The sequence below is a fragment of the Dunckerocampus dactyliophorus genome, chromosome 1 (genome assembly GCF_027744805.1).
Source record: "Dunckerocampus dactyliophorus isolate RoL2022-P2 chromosome 1, RoL_Ddac_1.1, whole genome shotgun sequence".
Lineage (NCBI taxonomy): Eukaryota > Metazoa > Chordata > Actinopteri > Syngnathiformes > Syngnathidae > Dunckerocampus > Dunckerocampus dactyliophorus.
Genome location: NC_072819.1, coordinates 13,665,784 through 13,682,486, shown reverse-complemented (window position 1 = coordinate 13,682,486; position 16,703 = coordinate 13,665,784). Strand labels below are relative to the sequence as shown.

Genomic DNA, 16,703 nt, shown 5'->3' with positions numbered 1-16,703 from the left:
CATCAAACTTTACCTTTATGCATTCCCACAGAGTATCAGCATTTGGGAGCCAATATGTGAAAAAACCCCGATAAAAATCCAGCATAGTTGACAATCTGTGCAGAGTGGGAGAAGGCTAGCGCACATACAATGGTGCGTTCAAGGACTGTCAAACAAAGTGGGACACTCGCAACAAACAACATAAACATGCAAAAACTTCAAACTATATTATTTTTTAAATAAAATAATGGCCCATATTTCCAAAATTGATATGCATTTACTTAAAATGGTATTTAGTTATTTACAAAATTATTTTTTTGTGTATTTTTTTTTTTATCATTGAGCCTGAAAGGTTTCCTCTGCCCAGTTCAGCCCCAGCCGGTGGTTGGGGACCCCTGCTCTAGACAGCATGTGTGTCATGAAAATGTATCATTTCACTTTCTTAGGTCTAAAAAGTAATAAAGGTTGCAACAAATCAAAGATGTGTACAAGATAATTGACGCATATGCAGGTCATGATTGGAAATCAGTACTGCTTATTGTTGGTCTTCACAGTGTTGTTGGCTTGATGTTAAAAAAAAGTTAAGAATTCAAAACCTAGATCTAAAAATACAACAACTTTTAAGTCAACAAACAGCCCACCTGCCCTAAACAAAGATGGCTTCCCAGGGCACAGGTTAAGATTTTTTATAAACAGCCAGTCTCTTGTCTCTTGCTGCAGACATGCTGCTGGTGACCAAGAACCCATACGACTACCACTTCTGCTCACAGGGTGTCACCACAGTGGCCAGCATCAAAGACAGCGATGAGCTGGAACTTACCGATGTAAGAGGCTGTGGAAAATCATCTATGAACACAGCCTTGCTTTGAACAGCTATGTTCTTGTGTGCAGCATGCCATGGACACGCTGGGCTTCACGCCTGAGGAAAAGTACGGCTGCTACAAGATCGTCGGTGCCATCATGCACTTTGGCAACATGAAGTTCAAGAAGAAACAAAGAGAGGAACAAGCAGACGCAGATGGCACTGAGAGTACGATTTGTTGTTCATACATTTTTTATGTCCTCATTGTCTACAGCGCACAAACTGCTTACAGAATTCCTAACAGACTTTTTTATACGGAGTCAAAGGAAGATAATACATGAACTACGTGTGCGTATGTGCTTGTAGGTGTGGACAAAGCAGCTTACCTGATGGGCATCAGTTCTGCTGACCTCCTCAAAGGTCTCCTGAACCCTCGAGTCAAAGTAGGAAATGAGTCCATTGTAAAAGGACAGACAGTAGAGCAGGTAAGTAACAGATCAGTCCATGAGATCACTGAGAGCAGGTCTAGAGACATCAGTTTTACCATTTGGACCTGCCTGACTGGTTGTGTGCAGGTGTACTTTGCGGTGGCAGCTCTGGCCAAGGCCACCTATGACCGCATGTTCAAGTGGCTTGTCAGTCGCATCAACTCGTCCTTGTACACAGCACTGCCTCGACAGTACTTCATCGGTGTCCTGGACATCGCCGGCTTCGAGATCTTTGAGGTATTCTGATGTTTGACGCAATGCATTCAGGGGTTGGCGTCTTTGTTTGGTTTGGTTTGGTTTAATTTTATTTGAACAAGCATGCAGGTTACAATGGAATACATCTCATAAATCATTTCACAGGTCCACATGTCCAAAAGGAGTAGGAAGAAGTAAAGCTTATTTAATCCTACCCCCCATCTTTTCCACATCTTGTACAGTACATATTATTCACTTCCTGCATTCCATGTAATATTATTCCATAGACTAATCAGTATAATAATAAATAAATAATAAATAAAAACAAGCATGACAGAACAATAAATATAATAATCAATATAATAATAAATAAATAAGATGAAGACAAGCATAATAAAGCAAGTTCAAGACTCTTCTGCTTTATATTTAGCAAACATCAACTGCTTGTATTGTTTTTTGAATTTGCTCGTCTTGGTACATTGTTTTAGTTCCTTGCTCAATCCGTTCCATAATTTAATTCCACATACTGAAATGATGTGGGTTTTCAGCGTTGTTCTCACATATAAGTGTTATTATTTTAGCAGTTTGAAAATGTACTAAATCAGCAAATTTCAATATATGAGATTTTAAAAATAAAGGGTTTGTATGTTCTCTATACACGGCATTATGAATTATCCTCACCGACCTTTTTTGCAGTACATTGAGTGAGTGAAGATTGCTTTTATAATTATTGCCCCGTATCGCCACACAATAAGTTCGATATGGTAATACCATAGAACAGTAAAGTGTGTAGACTGATTTTTGATCAAGAACAAATTTAGCTTTATTCACTATGGAAGTATTTCTCACCACCTTTTGTTGTATATTTTTGATATGAGATTTCCAACTCATTTTATCGTCTATTATGATCCCCAGAAATTTATTTTCATTCACTTTTTCAATGTCCACTCTGTCCATTTGTATTTGGTCGTACATATGCCTCCTGCTATTTCCAGTTTCATTTTAGTTTTAGTGACTTGTTTCTTGTCCATCCAGTTTAACAGCTTTGAGCAGCTGTGCATCAACTTCACCAATGAGAAGCTTCAGCAGTACTTCAACCACCACATGTTCATCCTGGAGCAGGAGGAGTACAAGACCGAAGGCATAGAGTGGACCTTCATAGACTTTGGTCTGGACTTACAGGCCTGCATCGACCTCATAGAGAAGGTGTGTCGCTTCTTTTCACCCAGTGTTTCGTGTTGAGCCAGCACCATGTCACTCATTCTTCACTCATTCATATACAGTACACAATACACACATTCATACAACACCTGGTTTTATGTTTTATGTAACATAGTCAGCGAATAAAACCACCTGCCACAATCTGAAAATGACCGCTGGAATGTTGTGTTTCCAGCCAATGGGCATCTTGTCCATCATGGAGGAGGAGTGTATGTTCCCTAAGGCCACAGACCAAAGCTTTAAAACCAAACTGTATGACAACCATCTGGGGAAGTCTCCCAACTTCCAGCGTCCGCGACTGGATAAGAAGCGCAAATATGAGACGCACTTTGAGGTGGTCCACTACGCTGGAGTGGTACGTGTTTTATTTCACACTTGAGGTCATGTCCATTCCAATGATGCTAATGACTGCTTATCATTATCCACCTTAAAGTGTTTGTGAGGGTCACCTGGAATTTTGAAGTTGGGGTTTCAACTTGTCTGTCTGATTTGCAGCATTCAGTGATGCTTGATGGCAACATCTTACTGTCTTGCAGGTTCCGTACAACATCACAGGCTGGCTGGACAAGAACAAAGATCCTCTGAATGAGACTGTGGTAGTTTTGTTCCAGAAGTCCTCCAACAAACTGATGGCTGGACTTTTTGAGAACTACATCAGCTCAGAGACAGGTAACATGCACACACTCCAGAGGACGGAAATACATAATAAATACTCACTAGGGGAACACAGTAGTGACCGAATGAATCAGAGGTTGGACGAGACTGAATTTTCATTCTTATCTTCAGCAAGATATTTCAGACACCTGTGTACTTTCAACGTTATAGGAAAACTTTGGGGTAGGGCCTTTTCTGTTCCCAGTGCACAAAGCAAGATCCGTAAAGGCATGCTTGGAGGCGTTTGTTGTGGAAGAACTATTACACAGCTGACAAAACAGTGACTTCTGACCTCACAAATGGACACACTCTAAGGCCATGCCCACACAAATATACATATTTTTCTATGCGTTTTTAAAATATGGCCTCTCATTTACATGCAAGCTGAGCTTTTGGAAAACTCTGGCCAAAGTGGAGATTTTCAACAACTCCACTTCAGCATTTGTGCGTACAGGTAAAACTAAAATTTTTGGTTTGTGTCATAACAATTGTGTAACATTATCTCATATTTTTAAACCTCATTTCATAACGGAATATGAAGTTATTGACTTACAGATGTTGGTTTCATTTCATACAGCGGTAAATGGGCGTGCACATTATATCACGCACAGGCTATTAACATTAGCTGGCGACCCGTCCAGGGTGTACCGTGCCACTCGCCCAAAGTCAGCTAGCATAGACTCCAACGTACAGTACCACTGCGACCTTAGCGAGGACAAGCAACATAGAAAATGAATGAATGTAGATGTCGTTGTACACTTAATAGGTCACGAAACAGTATCGATGAACACAGGCGTTATAATGCACGGCCAAGTCAGCTGTGGTAACAGGCTTCTGATTTGCCAACGTGAAAACGATGAAAACTCCACTTACATGGATGGGGGGGGGCAACTCGATATTTACTTCACTTTTCACTGAATGTTGCTGTGCCAATATCTCAGACTATATCATATAAAAGAGTGTTGATGGATCTGGTTTCAGCCGCGGATCCTAAGCGTGAGACCAAGCAAAGGAAGAGGAAAGCAGCTTCCTTTCAGACGGTCTCCCAGCTTCACAAGGCGAGTCACATGATCATGATACACACGACCATTTGTGACCTTGTCATTGATGAATGAAAGCATCCTTCTTTCTTGTGCTGCTTTGAACTCAATATTTTGCATGCAGGAAAAAGTTAAAGGTCAACTGTCACCAGGTCACAGTCTTGTATTGCCTGATTGTAATTTTGTGTCCCTTTATTTTGTTTGTTTGGACCAACAGGAGAATCTAAACAAGCTGATGGCGAACCTCCGCAGCACTCAGCCGCACTTTGTCCGGTGCATCATTCCCAATGAGAGCAAGAGCCCTGGTGAGCAGACACCATGTTACCATCATTACATCAGACACCGCTAAGCACATGGTGACAAAAATAAAAGCCTGTTTTGCTCAGGCATGATGGATCCCTTCCTGGTCCTGCACCAGCTCAGGTGTAACGGAGTCCTGGAGGGTATCAGGATTTGCAGGAAGGGCTTTCCAAACCGAATCATATATGCCGAGTTCAAACAACGGTGAGTGTTCAGCTGACGTGTCTTCTGCATGCCTTGGAATCAATGAATCATTCAGGTACTGGTGCACGGGGCAAATGTAAATGCGAAATGACATTATCGAAAAGCTGACCATCTTTTTAGCAAGCTTTCCCATGTGGGAGTGAATTTTACAACCACTATGTTGACACGTGCGTTCCCAGCTATCGCATCCTGAACCCCTCTGCCATTCCTGAGGCTTCCTTTGTGGACAGCAGGAAGGCTGTGGAGAAACTTCTGGGTTCTCTGGACATTGACCACAGCCAGTACAAGTTTGGACAAACTAAAGTACGCACCAAACATCTAGTGTCCAATGAGACAGACCATCATCTGCTTGTAATCTTGTTTATCCTTTTCTTCCCTTTTTTCCTCATCCTGCCATCCCCTTTCCTCTTCCTTCCCAGGTGTTTTTTAAGGCAGGTCTGCTGGGACACTTGGAGGACATGAGAGACACCCGTCTGTCTCAGATCCTGACCACCGTCCAGGCCATGAGCAGAGGGAAGCTGATGAGGATGGAGAGAGACAAGATGATGCTGCAAAGGTCGACATGCAATAAACAATAATTATAAAACACCTATAAAACCTCTAAAGTCAAAAAGCAATGAGCAATGAGCTCATTTTGTTACAATTTAGAAACAATTCTTCCCTTAGGAAATCATGGAAATAAAAATATCTGTTGAAAAGTCTCACCATCATTAAATTCATTGTTCTGGTGAGAATTCATCAGATGGACTAGCTGGCTGATATGGAGGACTTTTGTGGTGTCCCAGGGATGCAGTGACGGTGATTCAGTTCAACCTGCGCTCGTTCTTCACTGTGCGCACGTGGCCGTGGATGATGTTGTTCTATAAGCTCCGCCCCTTGCTAAGGAGCGCCCAAGTGGAAAAGGAGCTGGCCTCTCTCACTGAAGACTTCTCCAAGTTGAAAGAGGCTTACGACAGGTGGCGACCATCCTCATCTTCATCCGGCTGACACTTCACAACATCTGCATCAAGTCTAACTTTCCTCCTGGTTCTTCTTCTTTAGGTCTGAGGTGAAGCGATGTGAGGCAGAAGAGCGTCAAGTGGTTATGGTCCAGGAGAAGAATGACTTGGTTCTGCAGCTCCAAGCTGTAAGCGAACTACTGACAAATCAATAAATATACAACTAGACAGAATAGATGAAAAAGTATAAAAATCGAAGTAAAATAAACAAATAAATTCTGAAAAGAATTCAACAACTCAAAAAAAAAAAGGAAAAACGCAATGAGATTTGTTTTTTAATGGACAAAAGTTTCATCACTCGACAAATAAACTGTAGCAAACACATACAATGATAGACAACTCCTGGACAGCATTTTAAGACCAGTAAAAAAAATAGCAAGAATGTACATTTTGCACTGTTGGATTTTTAGGAGGTTGAAAAAATGCAAAAAGAAGACATGGGAGTGAGAAAAAACATTTTCAGAAAGCAATTTATTGCAAACAACCATTGAACTGAAATAGGCTGCTTAACAAAGTTTAAGACCACAGCTGAAAAAAACCCAAAACACCCTAAACAGAAATAAGGTTGGTCTCACTTTTCATTAAGGTACACAAAAATACAGTAGTTACTGAGGAACTAATGAAGAACTAATGAGGAACTAATGAGTAGTGGTTCGGGTTAGGGTTAGGTAGGGTCGTTCCTCATTACCTACTGTAATTTTGTGTACCTTAAGGACTCAGTAATGAGACATTTTTGTTAATTACCTAAACAATTTGTTTGGGCATGCTTGATGCCAGTGTTTCCATAAGGCTCGTGGGAATGTTGCTCCAGGTGGTGAAGATGGCTTCATGGCGGGCATCCACTGTCTGGAACTACAGTAATGTCCAGCAAATTTCACTTGCCATCCATTCCCAAATGTGCTCTATTGGATTTAGATCAGGGGAACATGCAAGATGGTCCAAAAGACTGAGGTTATTCCTCTGGAAGAAGTCCTTTGTCAGGCGGGCATTGTGAGCTGCAGCGTTGTCCTGTTGAAAAACCCAGCTGTTACCACACAGATGAGGGCCTTCAGTCATGAGGGATGCCCGCTGCAACATCTCCACATAGCCAGCTGCCACTTGACACACCAGTCCGACGGCGATCAAAGAGAGAAAGCTTTTTTGCCTTTGCCATCAAGAGATAATGACAGTGTGAATACCTGACAGGAAATTACATTGAATCCACATTTGTGCCAAGATTTTGGCTTTTATAGGTTGCGGTTATAAACTTTTGATCAGCTGGTGAGCAACCTACAGTATTTCAGTTCAATGGTGGTTTGGAATAAATTGCTTACTCAAAAATTATTTTGTCACGCTCCCATTTCTTCTTTTTGCATTTTGAAGCTCTACTAAGAGAACCTCCTTAAGATCCAACAGTGCAAAATGTAAATTCTTGCAATTTTTCAACTGGTCTTAACATTTTGATCAGGAGTGTACATATGTGTACAATTTGAAGTGCAGAAGAAATGTTAAGGAATGAGAAGTAAATCCAAAGAAAAAAAATGAAAAAATTAAAAATAGTGTGAAAGTTCAATAGAAAAAAATAAATGTACTAAATAATACAAGGATACACTTATCTGGACATTTTTTTTAAGTTTACCTGATTAGTGAGACATACGATTCATGTACAGTTTTAGTAAGTTAAGAATTTGTAGATATGGAAGAAGAGTTTCATATCAAAGTTGACATGAAGAACACTGACAAAAATTAATATCAAGCTATCAAAGCCTGTTGGTGTAGTGGTTCACATAGCTAACGCAGGGGTAGGGAACCTATGGCTCAGAAGCCAGATGTGGCTCATTTGATGACTGCATCTGGCTCTCAGAAATTTGTGAACATGACAAAATGTATGTATTTACGTTTATTTATTTCTTTATTTTTCCAGTGACATTCTAAAGTAAAACATTACAGAAATCAGAGTGTTAAAAATAATGTTCAAAATATAAAACTTTCTTAGGCATTTTAATCCAGCCATCCATTTTGTACCACACTGCAGGTGGCCAGAGCCAACACCAACTGCCCTTATGATATTTTGCGGGTCAGACACATAAACAGAAGTCGCATTAATTGTAAGAAGTATTTTATTTTTTATTGGTTAGCTTCAGTGTAACAACATGATTAAAAAGAATAAATTCAGAGACTTATTATATTCCAAAATTGTTGGTCTTGGTTAAAAATGCACACATTTATTTGTAGTCAGTGTTAAAAAATATGATATGACTCTCAGGGAAATACATTAAATTATGCGGCTTTCATGGCTGTCTTGGCCAAAGGGGTTCCCCACCCCTGAGCTACGTGTCATGCAATTCATGGATAGATCAAATTTAAGCAGCTTAGCATTCGTACTACAATCGAAATGAATCAACGCTTCAGAACTTCTCTGTACACTTTCTTTGTGGTCTGGTCCAATCAGGAGCAGGACAACCTGGCTGATGCAGAGGACCGCTGCAACCAGCTGATCAAGTCCAAAATCTGTCTGGAGTCCAAGCTGAAGGAGATGCACGAGCGTCTGGAGGATGAGGAGGAGGTGAGCTCCACGTTGGTGTCCAAGAAACGTCAGCTGGAGGACGAGGTGGTGACGCTGAGGAAGGATGTGGATGACCTGGAGATAACCCTGACGAAGGTGGAGAAGGACAGACACAGTGTGGAGAACAAGGTGGGTCATGCCAAGAACACTAGTTGGCCTTGTCCAGAAGTCCTCTGACCCTCTTTGTCCATCTGGGTGGTGTGAAAGGTGAAAAATCTTTCCCATGAGATGTGCGTCCTGGATGAGTCCATCGCATCTCTGAACAGGGAGAAAGCGGCCCTGCAGGAAGCTCACCAGCAGGCTCTGAATGACCGCCAGTCTCAGGAGGACAAGGTCAACATGCTGACCAAGGCCAAGACTCGACTGGAGCAGCATGTGGACAGTGTAAGACCTCAACAATGCTTGGAGAGCTCCATGCTGGTCTTCCCTTTGGTCGGCTTTGCTCCAGCTCACAGTTGCTGTCCTGCAGGTTGAGAGCTCCTTGGAGCAGGAGAAGAGGGCCCGGACTGAGCTGGAAAGAAACAAACGAAAGCTGGAGGGAGATCTGAAGCTGTCCCTGGACTCTGTGAGAGACCTGGAGGACCAGAAGAAGGAGCTGGAGGAGAGGATGAACAAGTAGGAAATATTGCGAACTTTCAGGAATTGTCTTAATTCGTTTCAGTGTATGAAAAAAAAACTAGCGGTGATGTTTTATGGTGTCTGTGAAGGAAAGATTTTGAGCTGGGTCAGCTTCAGTCCAAAATGGAGGACGAGCAGAACCTGGTAGCTCACCTGCAGAAGACGATAAAAGAGCTTCAGGTGGGTCACATGCCAGTCACCCATGATCCTGAACCCTGTGTATAGAGACCTATAGTGCAGAATATTCCCGCAGACTCGCATCGAGGAGTTGGAGGAGGCGTTGGAGGCAGAGCGGGCGTGGCGTTCCAAAGCAGAGCGTCAGAGAAACGACATCGCTCGGGAGCTGGAGGAGCTTGGTGAAAAGCTGGAGGAGGCAGGAGGAGCATCTGCTGCTCAAATCGCACTCAACAGGTGAGTCCAGACCCGCTCTGAAAGACCAGAACCACATTCACCCACTAACCTTCACTTTCATCATGCCAAAACAGGAAGCGGGAAGCAGACTTCCTGAAGTTGAGGCGGGAGTTGGAGGAGGCCGGGCTTCACCATGAGGCAACAGCCGCCACACTGAGGAAGAAGCACTCTGATGCGGTGGTGGAGCTCAGCGAGCAGATCGACTCGCTACAGAGAGCCAAACAGAAGCTAGAGAAGGAGAAGGCGGAGCTTAGGCTGGAAGCTGACGACCTGGCTGCCAACCTGGAGCAGCTCGCCAGGGCCAAGGTGACAACATCGCCGGCACAACAACTTTGACCGATTCACCTCCTAGTTACCTTCAATAAAATGAGCTTTATTTACCATTGGTGTCTGTGCTGGTGCATGTGTGCTGGGGCAGGGTGCTGTGGAGAAGACGTGCAGAGTCTACGAGGACCAGCTCAACGAGAGCCGCAGCAGGACGAGCGATCTGCAGAGACAACTCACTGAAATGTCCGCTCAGAAGGCACGGGCCGTCGCTGAGGCGGGTATGTCTGAGATTTAAGATTCTGGTGAATTTGTGCTCAAGTTGCTCCCAATGAACCCCCTGGATCCATTCATTGTGGAGTCCAAGTGGATGCAAGGAAACTAAATACTATTGGCTCCAAGACGAGTGACACATTTTTGATCCTTGTTGGAAGTCTGCTGTATACATGTACAGCATGTCAGACAATGGAGCTTGGAGCGACACCCAGCTTTATCATATCTCAAGGAAACCAAATTCCATCCTCCTTCCTCCCTCACCACCTGCTTAACTGAAATCAAATCCTGGCTCACCTCAAATTTCCTCAAACTCAGCTGTGAAAAGACAGAAATCCTTCTGCTTGGTTCCAAATCTACACTATCCAAAGTTGGCAGTTTCCCCCTCAACATCGACCCCCCCTCAGAGTCTGGGTGTCATTTTTGATGGCTTGCTGTCATTACAATCCCACATCAATAACATTACCCAGTCTGCACATTTCCATCTACACCATCAATCCATCAATCCAGACTCAAAACCCACTTATTCAGGACTTCTTTACCATGGCATTGTTTATTTTACCTTTTTTTCTATTTTATGTGTGCGTTGCTTTTATCTGTGTCTATGGTCAGTGTCCTTGGGTTCCTTGAAAGGTGCTTACAGAAATGCATTATTCTTATTACTATTATTAACAGTTTTCTGTTGAACCGCAGCCGAGTACAGTCGCCGTATGGAGGAGCGGGAAGTGCTGAACAACCAGCTGCAGCGTTCCAAAGCTGGACTCTGTCAGAACATGGAAGGCCTGAAGAAACAGCTGGAGGAGGAGAGCAAAGTAAGCTCAGAAAACTCTAGCATGTTCCATAATCTCCCAAATGAAGTTTTGTTGTTGTTTGTTTGATAAAGCACCGAGGGAAAGAGCAGAAAGTGTTTGGTGATTGGTCTAAGGTTGGCACCCCGTCTCTTTCAGGCCCGGGTGGCGCTGGCGCAGGCTGTGCAGGCGTCCCGCCATGACTGCAGTCTGTTGAGAGAGCAGCTGGAGGCGGAGCAAGAGTCCAAGGCTGAACTGCAGAGGATGCTGTCCAACGCTAACAGTCAGCTGGCTCAGTGGAGGACCAAGTATGAGACTGAGGCCGTGCTGCGGATTGAAGAACTGGAAGACGCAAAGTAAATCTCACAAAAGAGACCATGTTTCAACACCAATATGTGTTATTTACTTGCAGATCCCACCTACGCATGTTAGACAAATCGGTATTTACACTTCTTAACCTTCAACCTGACTAGATCACTTACTGGAAGCATCTACTGTACCCCTAGCAGTGTTTCCCACATATGCAATTATTTGTGGTGACGCGCTACAAAATGAATTTGGCCGGCCGCAAATACATTTGGCACTACCTGTTCACCCATGCGCACACATTACAGTATAATGGTAATAATGTCTGTGAATGTACTGTAGCTTGTTGTTACAACTCAGTAGAGTAGGTGGTGGTATGCATCGTAACTCTTACGCACCTGATCTGCCAGAGAATAAAAAGACACAAATTCACTGTGACATCATTATATTATCCCCCCACACATAAATAGATTGCAGTCCTGTGGGAAACATTGCCTAGTGTAGACGCTAACAGCTCACAACAAGAACATGCTAACAACTAGCTTGTTGCTGTCCTGTTTGAGTGCAAGGCTCATGCTGAAAGTCATATTTGGGTCCATGAAAATGTGTTGGTTTGCAGGAAAAAGCTAGTTGTCAAACTTCAGACAGCCCAGGAAGCTGCTGAGGCGTCTCAGGCCAAAAGTTCCTCGCTGGAGAAAACTAAACAACGTCTGCAGGTGGAGATTGAGGACTTGGTGGTGGAGCTGGAACGATCTAATGCTTCCGTTTTGACTCTCGACAAGAAGCAACGCAACCTGGACAAGGTCAGTCATGAATGTGAGATGCTACACAACAGAGAAACTAGCTAGAGTTTAGCTTACTCTTTGTTTTTCGAACCCCAAATGTAGCTGGTCTTAATGCTAATGAACTTGATGTCTTCGAGTCTGAAGGGTGTATGTTGACTCTGTGTAGATGTTGAGTGAGTGGAAGCTCAAGTTGGAGGACACTCAGTCGGACTTGGAGGCCTCCCAGAAGGAATCTCGAAATCTTAGCACAGAGCTCTTCAAGCTGAAGAACTTATACGAAGAAGCTCTGGACCATCTGGAGACGGTCAAACGGGAAAACAAGAACCTTCAGGGTATCATACACATCAGCAGTTGTCCAACTTACTTCATTAACCAGTGCTAAGCTAACAAACTAGAAAGCGTGTGGGGGGGAATTAGGTTAATGCTCCTCAACGCGTGCACATGTTTGGTTCCAGATGAGATTTTGGACCTGACAGATCAGATCAGTCACAGTGGGAAGACCATTTATGAGCTGGAGAGGATGAAGAAGGTCCTGGATGTGGAAAAAAGCGACATCAAAGCGGCTTTGGAGGAAGCAGAGGTGAGGGGATGTCTCGCACCATATAGAATATCTCACCAAGACCATCTCTCACTGATCCTCCTCCTCCAGGGAACTCTGGAGAACGAGGAGAGCAAGATCCTCCGAGTCCAAATGGAACTTCAGCAGACCAGGACAATGATTGACCGCAGGATTGCAGAAAAAGATGAAGAGATTGACAACCTCAGGTGAACTGAGCTTCTAGAATCTTCCATTCCTCTTTTAGAAACACTTGAACGTCTATTCCAAAAGAAATAACACACCCCATCTGTATGCAGGGTCCACAGCCTGAATAGACCTCACAGGGCTAATAATCAAGAAAGGGCTCTTTTTATGATGATGACAACGGTTTGTCCTTACAACCTTGTGATAGCTAGTTACAGTTAGCTGAATGTCCAAACACAAAATACACCAATAGCAGTAGTAGGAGTTTGACAACTCCTAGTTGCTTTAAAACTCTTTCAACAAGTACTGTAAATTCCGGTGTATAAGCCGCACCCACATAATTTTGAGGAAAAAACAGATGTGTACATATATAAGATGCATCGGACTACAAGCCGCACATGTCCATGTCATAAATGGCATATTGTGGCGTTCCCAAGTCCACGAGGACTAGGCTGCTCTTTATTTAACAGAAGTCAATCATGAGCTAAGACTCATAACGAGCTTGTCAACCCATTAGAAATTGCAGGAGGTCATTACTCAATATAGCAGTCTGACTCACGGTGTCATATTACAAAGAACACACACAGCAACTTAACACTCAAAAAGTGTACCTAAGAAATATACAAATAAGTACCAATATGACTTTAAAAAAAGTTTAAAAAAGCTTTCCCTTAATGCATTTTGTCTGATCAAAGCTTTTCATTGGATGTCCGAGGGAGGCTGACATCATTGCAGTGCCCCGGCAGGCACCAATGAATGCTGTGCTCGGATGCAATGCATTATGGGAAAACTTTAAAATAGTTTGGGGTTTTTTTTTAAACACATATTGGTACTTGTTTGTATATTTCCTAGGTATATTTTGAGTGTTAAGTTGCTGTGTGATGAGTTTTGTGTTCTTGGTAAGATGACACTAGACTGATATATTGAGTGGCACAGCTATTTAAACAATTACAGTAGTTGTAGTTTTGAAGTAAAGGCGATGTCATAAGATTAGAATTTAGCCATAAATTAGCCGCACTGCTGCATAAGCCGCAGTGTTCAAAGTTTAAGAAAAAAGTAGCGGCTTATACATCGGAAGTTACGGTACGTCTTCTAATTAGATTGATTCCTATCACACTTTCGGCGGACTGCCGCGTGTTGTGCTTGTGGTCCTGCCCAACGAGGTCCCGCCCATGGACCAATCACAAAGCAGCATACAGGTACCATCTGCTCTGCAAGGGCCAATCTGAATTAAGAAATGTATTAATACAAAATCAAGTCATGGCAGGTTGTCACACCCCACTTCAAGGCAAATTTGACAACAGAAAAAAAGTGTTGATGCTAAAATGATAGCCTTATGTAATTCAATGGCATAACATGAAATCAATCTAGCAACATTCAATATTTAGCCTTGGAGTTTACACTTATTAGATATCAGTAGATAGATACTTTATTCAGCTCCAAGAGAAATTAGTATATTTAATAACACTAACAATTACATTTTGAACGATATATGTTAATCAGTGTGGCTGTTATTATATACAGCAACTGCCCGCTGTTCACTGCCGTTACCTCCCAAGCCAGTGATTGAAACAGCAATAAAAATTTAGATTTTTGACACTCTCATAAAACCAGCAGCTGGAGTATGATGCTGCATTGAGGCGCAACCATACGCTATGTCGGCTCACTCCTCCCCCTAAAATCCCTTCTGTTACATCTGTTGATGTTCTCCTCTGATTTCGGATCAACATTTTCAATAAAGTGATTGTTGTAATTATTTAGAAATCAATAACCCTCCCATTTCAAAAATAAATATTTATATTAATCCTTGTATTTATTTGGTATTCGCGGGTGGTCTGAGAACGTAATGGCGGGGATCTACTGTATTTAATATAAATGTATTAGCATATTTGCTACTGTGGCGTGTTCCTCATCATGACACGTTCATCAGCATGTCTCAATTCAACTGTTGTCCACCAGGCGGAGCCACAAGCGCTCCGAGGAGGCTATGCAGGCCAGCTTGGAGGCGGAGATTCGTAGTCGCAGCGAGGCGGTCCGTCTGAGGAAGAAGATGGAGTCGGACCTGAACGAGATGGAAGTTCAGCTCAGTCATGCTAACAAGCAGGCGGCCGAGAGCCAGAAGACGATCACGCAGCTGCAGGCTCACGTACGTCAAAGATGGTGGCACGTCCCTCCCCCCCAGCTGGATAAAATCTCATGATGTCATATTGCAGATCAAAGTTCAGAAGGCGGAGTTGGACGACAGGGTCCAACTGGCCAATCAGCTGAGAGAACAGGTGGTCCTGCTCGAGCGACGCTGCACACTAATGGCGGCAGAGGAGGAGGAGCTACGCTGCGTCCTGGAGCAGGCAGACCGTGCACGCAAGATGGCCGAACACGAGCTGGTAGAGGTGGCGGACAGAGCCAACCAGCTCAACACTCAGGTCAACACAACACGTACTGGTCCACTGATTGATGAATGTGTGATACTTTTATTGATACTTTAGTCATCTCAGGGGAATGATTGATTGACTGATGTGCTGACTGACTGACAGGCTGATGGATTCACTGATTGACTGACTGATTGTAGAATGTGGGGCTGGTGAGCCACAAGAAGAAGCTGGAGGCGGACGTGTTGCTGCTGTCAAGCGAGGTGGACGACGTGCTGCAAGAGCGTCGCAGCGCTGAGGAGAAGGCCAAGAAGGCCATCACTGATGTGAGTTTCCACCTTTGATCTGTGATGTCAATTCAAAACTCACCTTCCTCCCTAACCTTTGTGCTTCAGGCGGCCATGATGGCGGAGGAGCTGAAGAAGGAGCAGGACAGCAGCAGCATGTTGGAGAGAATCAAGAAGAACATGGAGGTCACCACTAAAGGTAACAGCAACAAACCAGGATGACGGTGAGCGTGGTCGACCTCACTTGTGTGTGTGTTGACACTGTGGCACAGAACTGCAGGTCAAACTGGAAGAGACGGAGCAGATGGCACTGAAGGGTGGGAAAAAACAACTTTACAAGCTGGAAACCAGAGTGAGTCTGCAAGTGGACTTCCTGTTAGCTGCTAGCTTATTCTGTCACATGCTTACAAACATCAGTGCAGCACACAGCCCTCAGATGTGTGTATGTACATATTGTAGGTGCGTGACCTTCACACGGAGCTGATGGTGGAGCAGAAGAAGAGTGAAGAGTATCAGAAAGGAGTGCGTCGGTACGAAAGGAAGGTCAAAGAGCTGACCTGCCAGGTAACACGCACACACACACACATGCTACATTCCCATGCTAACATGGTGTGGTTTTGTGTGTGTGTCAGTCGGAGGAGGACCGCAAGACGCTGTTGAGGATGCAGGAACTTATCGACAAACTTCAAAGTAAAGTCAAAAGTTACAAGAGACAAGCGGAGAACGCTGTGAGTTATTTTAGTTTTTGAACGCCTCAACAACGTCGCCCGCCAACTTGATACACTATACTGTTGTCTGCCAGGAGGAGCAGGTGAGCTGCAGCACCATGCGCTTTCGGAAGATTCAACACGAGCTGGATGACGCCGAGGAGAGAGCCGACATTGCAGAGACGACTGTCAACAAGCTGCGGATTCGAACGCGCGAGCAGATCAGCAAGGTCACTGTGGTGAGTCCGACTGTATGAGAACATTTTGTCAAATGATTAGTCACTTTTTAACAAAAAAAAGCAAAAATTTATTATTTTGTGTTTGTGCAGAGTTCAGAATGAGACTCCGCCCCTTCCTCTTCCGACACCACCACTGCGTTTGTGGTCGTGTGACGTGACAAATGTCAATTTGCTGTGTTTGTTAGCTTAGATTTCTACTTTTGTCTACTTTTATTTGATTTTAATCTGAAGCTCAACTAAAAAATGACCTCAGCTTCATTTTGTGCTTGCATTGCGAACCATTTTATCATCTTTCATCGTTTTTTAGCTTGTCAATGTCACACGGGGCGGATCTTACTTGATATGCTGAATTTGCAAGCCTTTACTTAAATCGTTCCTCATTCTGCATCTCATCATGTGACTGATAGCAGATTAGAACGCCCCTTAGTGGTCAGACAGCAAGATCGAATTTACGTAATCACTGTGTGTTTGATGTGATGTTTATGACT

At 43.5% G+C, this 16,703-nt stretch overlaps 1 protein-coding gene and 2 long non-coding RNA genes across 3 annotated transcripts in view; 1 reads left to right on the top strand and 2 right to left on the bottom strand.

Annotated features, from left to right (window-relative positions):
- The window catches only part of LOC129179616 (uncharacterized), a 15,029-nt gene extending 14,909 nt beyond the window's left edge, over positions 1-120 (bottom strand). The window contains exon 1 of the long non-coding RNA XR_008570015.1: positions 14-120. This is a non-coding gene — a long non-coding RNA (uncharacterized LOC129179616). The remainder of the gene's footprint in view (positions 1-13) is intronic.
- The window catches only part of LOC129179573 (myosin-7B-like), a 25,808-nt gene extending 9,105 nt beyond the window's left edge, over positions 1-16,703 (top strand). The window contains exons 11-46 of the mRNA XM_054772977.1: positions 700-803; positions 871-1,009; positions 1,148-1,266; positions 1,357-1,506; positions 2,500-2,670; positions 2,861-3,040; positions 3,222-3,354; positions 4,321-4,397; positions 4,597-4,684; positions 4,766-4,883; positions 5,063-5,186; positions 5,303-5,439; positions 5,669-5,839; positions 5,925-6,009; positions 8,313-8,555; positions 8,634-8,810; positions 8,896-9,041; positions 9,134-9,224; positions 9,298-9,455; positions 9,530-9,761; positions 9,874-10,000; positions 10,686-10,804; positions 10,940-11,136; positions 11,706-11,889; positions 12,038-12,203; positions 12,327-12,451; positions 12,521-12,636; positions 14,573-14,759; positions 14,827-15,036; positions 15,183-15,308; positions 15,378-15,468; positions 15,542-15,621; positions 15,729-15,833; positions 15,902-15,997; positions 16,072-16,215; positions 16,306-16,703. Coding sequence (XP_054628952.1) covers positions 700-803; positions 871-1,009; positions 1,148-1,266; positions 1,357-1,506; positions 2,500-2,670; positions 2,861-3,040; positions 3,222-3,354; positions 4,321-4,397; positions 4,597-4,684; positions 4,766-4,883; positions 5,063-5,186; positions 5,303-5,439; positions 5,669-5,839; positions 5,925-6,009; positions 8,313-8,555; positions 8,634-8,810; positions 8,896-9,041; positions 9,134-9,224; positions 9,298-9,455; positions 9,530-9,761; positions 9,874-10,000; positions 10,686-10,804; positions 10,940-11,136; positions 11,706-11,889; positions 12,038-12,203; positions 12,327-12,451; positions 12,521-12,636; positions 14,573-14,759; positions 14,827-15,036; positions 15,183-15,308; positions 15,378-15,468; positions 15,542-15,621; positions 15,729-15,833; positions 15,902-15,997; positions 16,072-16,215; positions 16,306-16,317 — 4,928 coding nt within the window. The 3' untranslated portion in view covers positions 16,318-16,703. The remainder of the gene's footprint in view (positions 1-699; positions 804-870; positions 1,010-1,147; positions 1,267-1,356; positions 1,507-2,499; positions 2,671-2,860; positions 3,041-3,221; positions 3,355-4,320; positions 4,398-4,596; positions 4,685-4,765; positions 4,884-5,062; positions 5,187-5,302; positions 5,440-5,668; positions 5,840-5,924; positions 6,010-8,312; positions 8,556-8,633; positions 8,811-8,895; positions 9,042-9,133; positions 9,225-9,297; positions 9,456-9,529; positions 9,762-9,873; positions 10,001-10,685; positions 10,805-10,939; positions 11,137-11,705; positions 11,890-12,037; positions 12,204-12,326; positions 12,452-12,520; positions 12,637-14,572; positions 14,760-14,826; positions 15,037-15,182; positions 15,309-15,377; positions 15,469-15,541; positions 15,622-15,728; positions 15,834-15,901; positions 15,998-16,071; positions 16,216-16,305) is intronic.
- On the bottom strand, positions 15,145-15,601 carry LOC129179621 (uncharacterized). The gene is made up of 3 exons (XR_008570017.1): positions 15,514-15,601; positions 15,352-15,398; positions 15,145-15,276 (listed from the first exon to the last, which is right to left on the bottom strand). It is a non-coding gene; the product is annotated as an uncharacterized LOC129179621 (long non-coding RNA).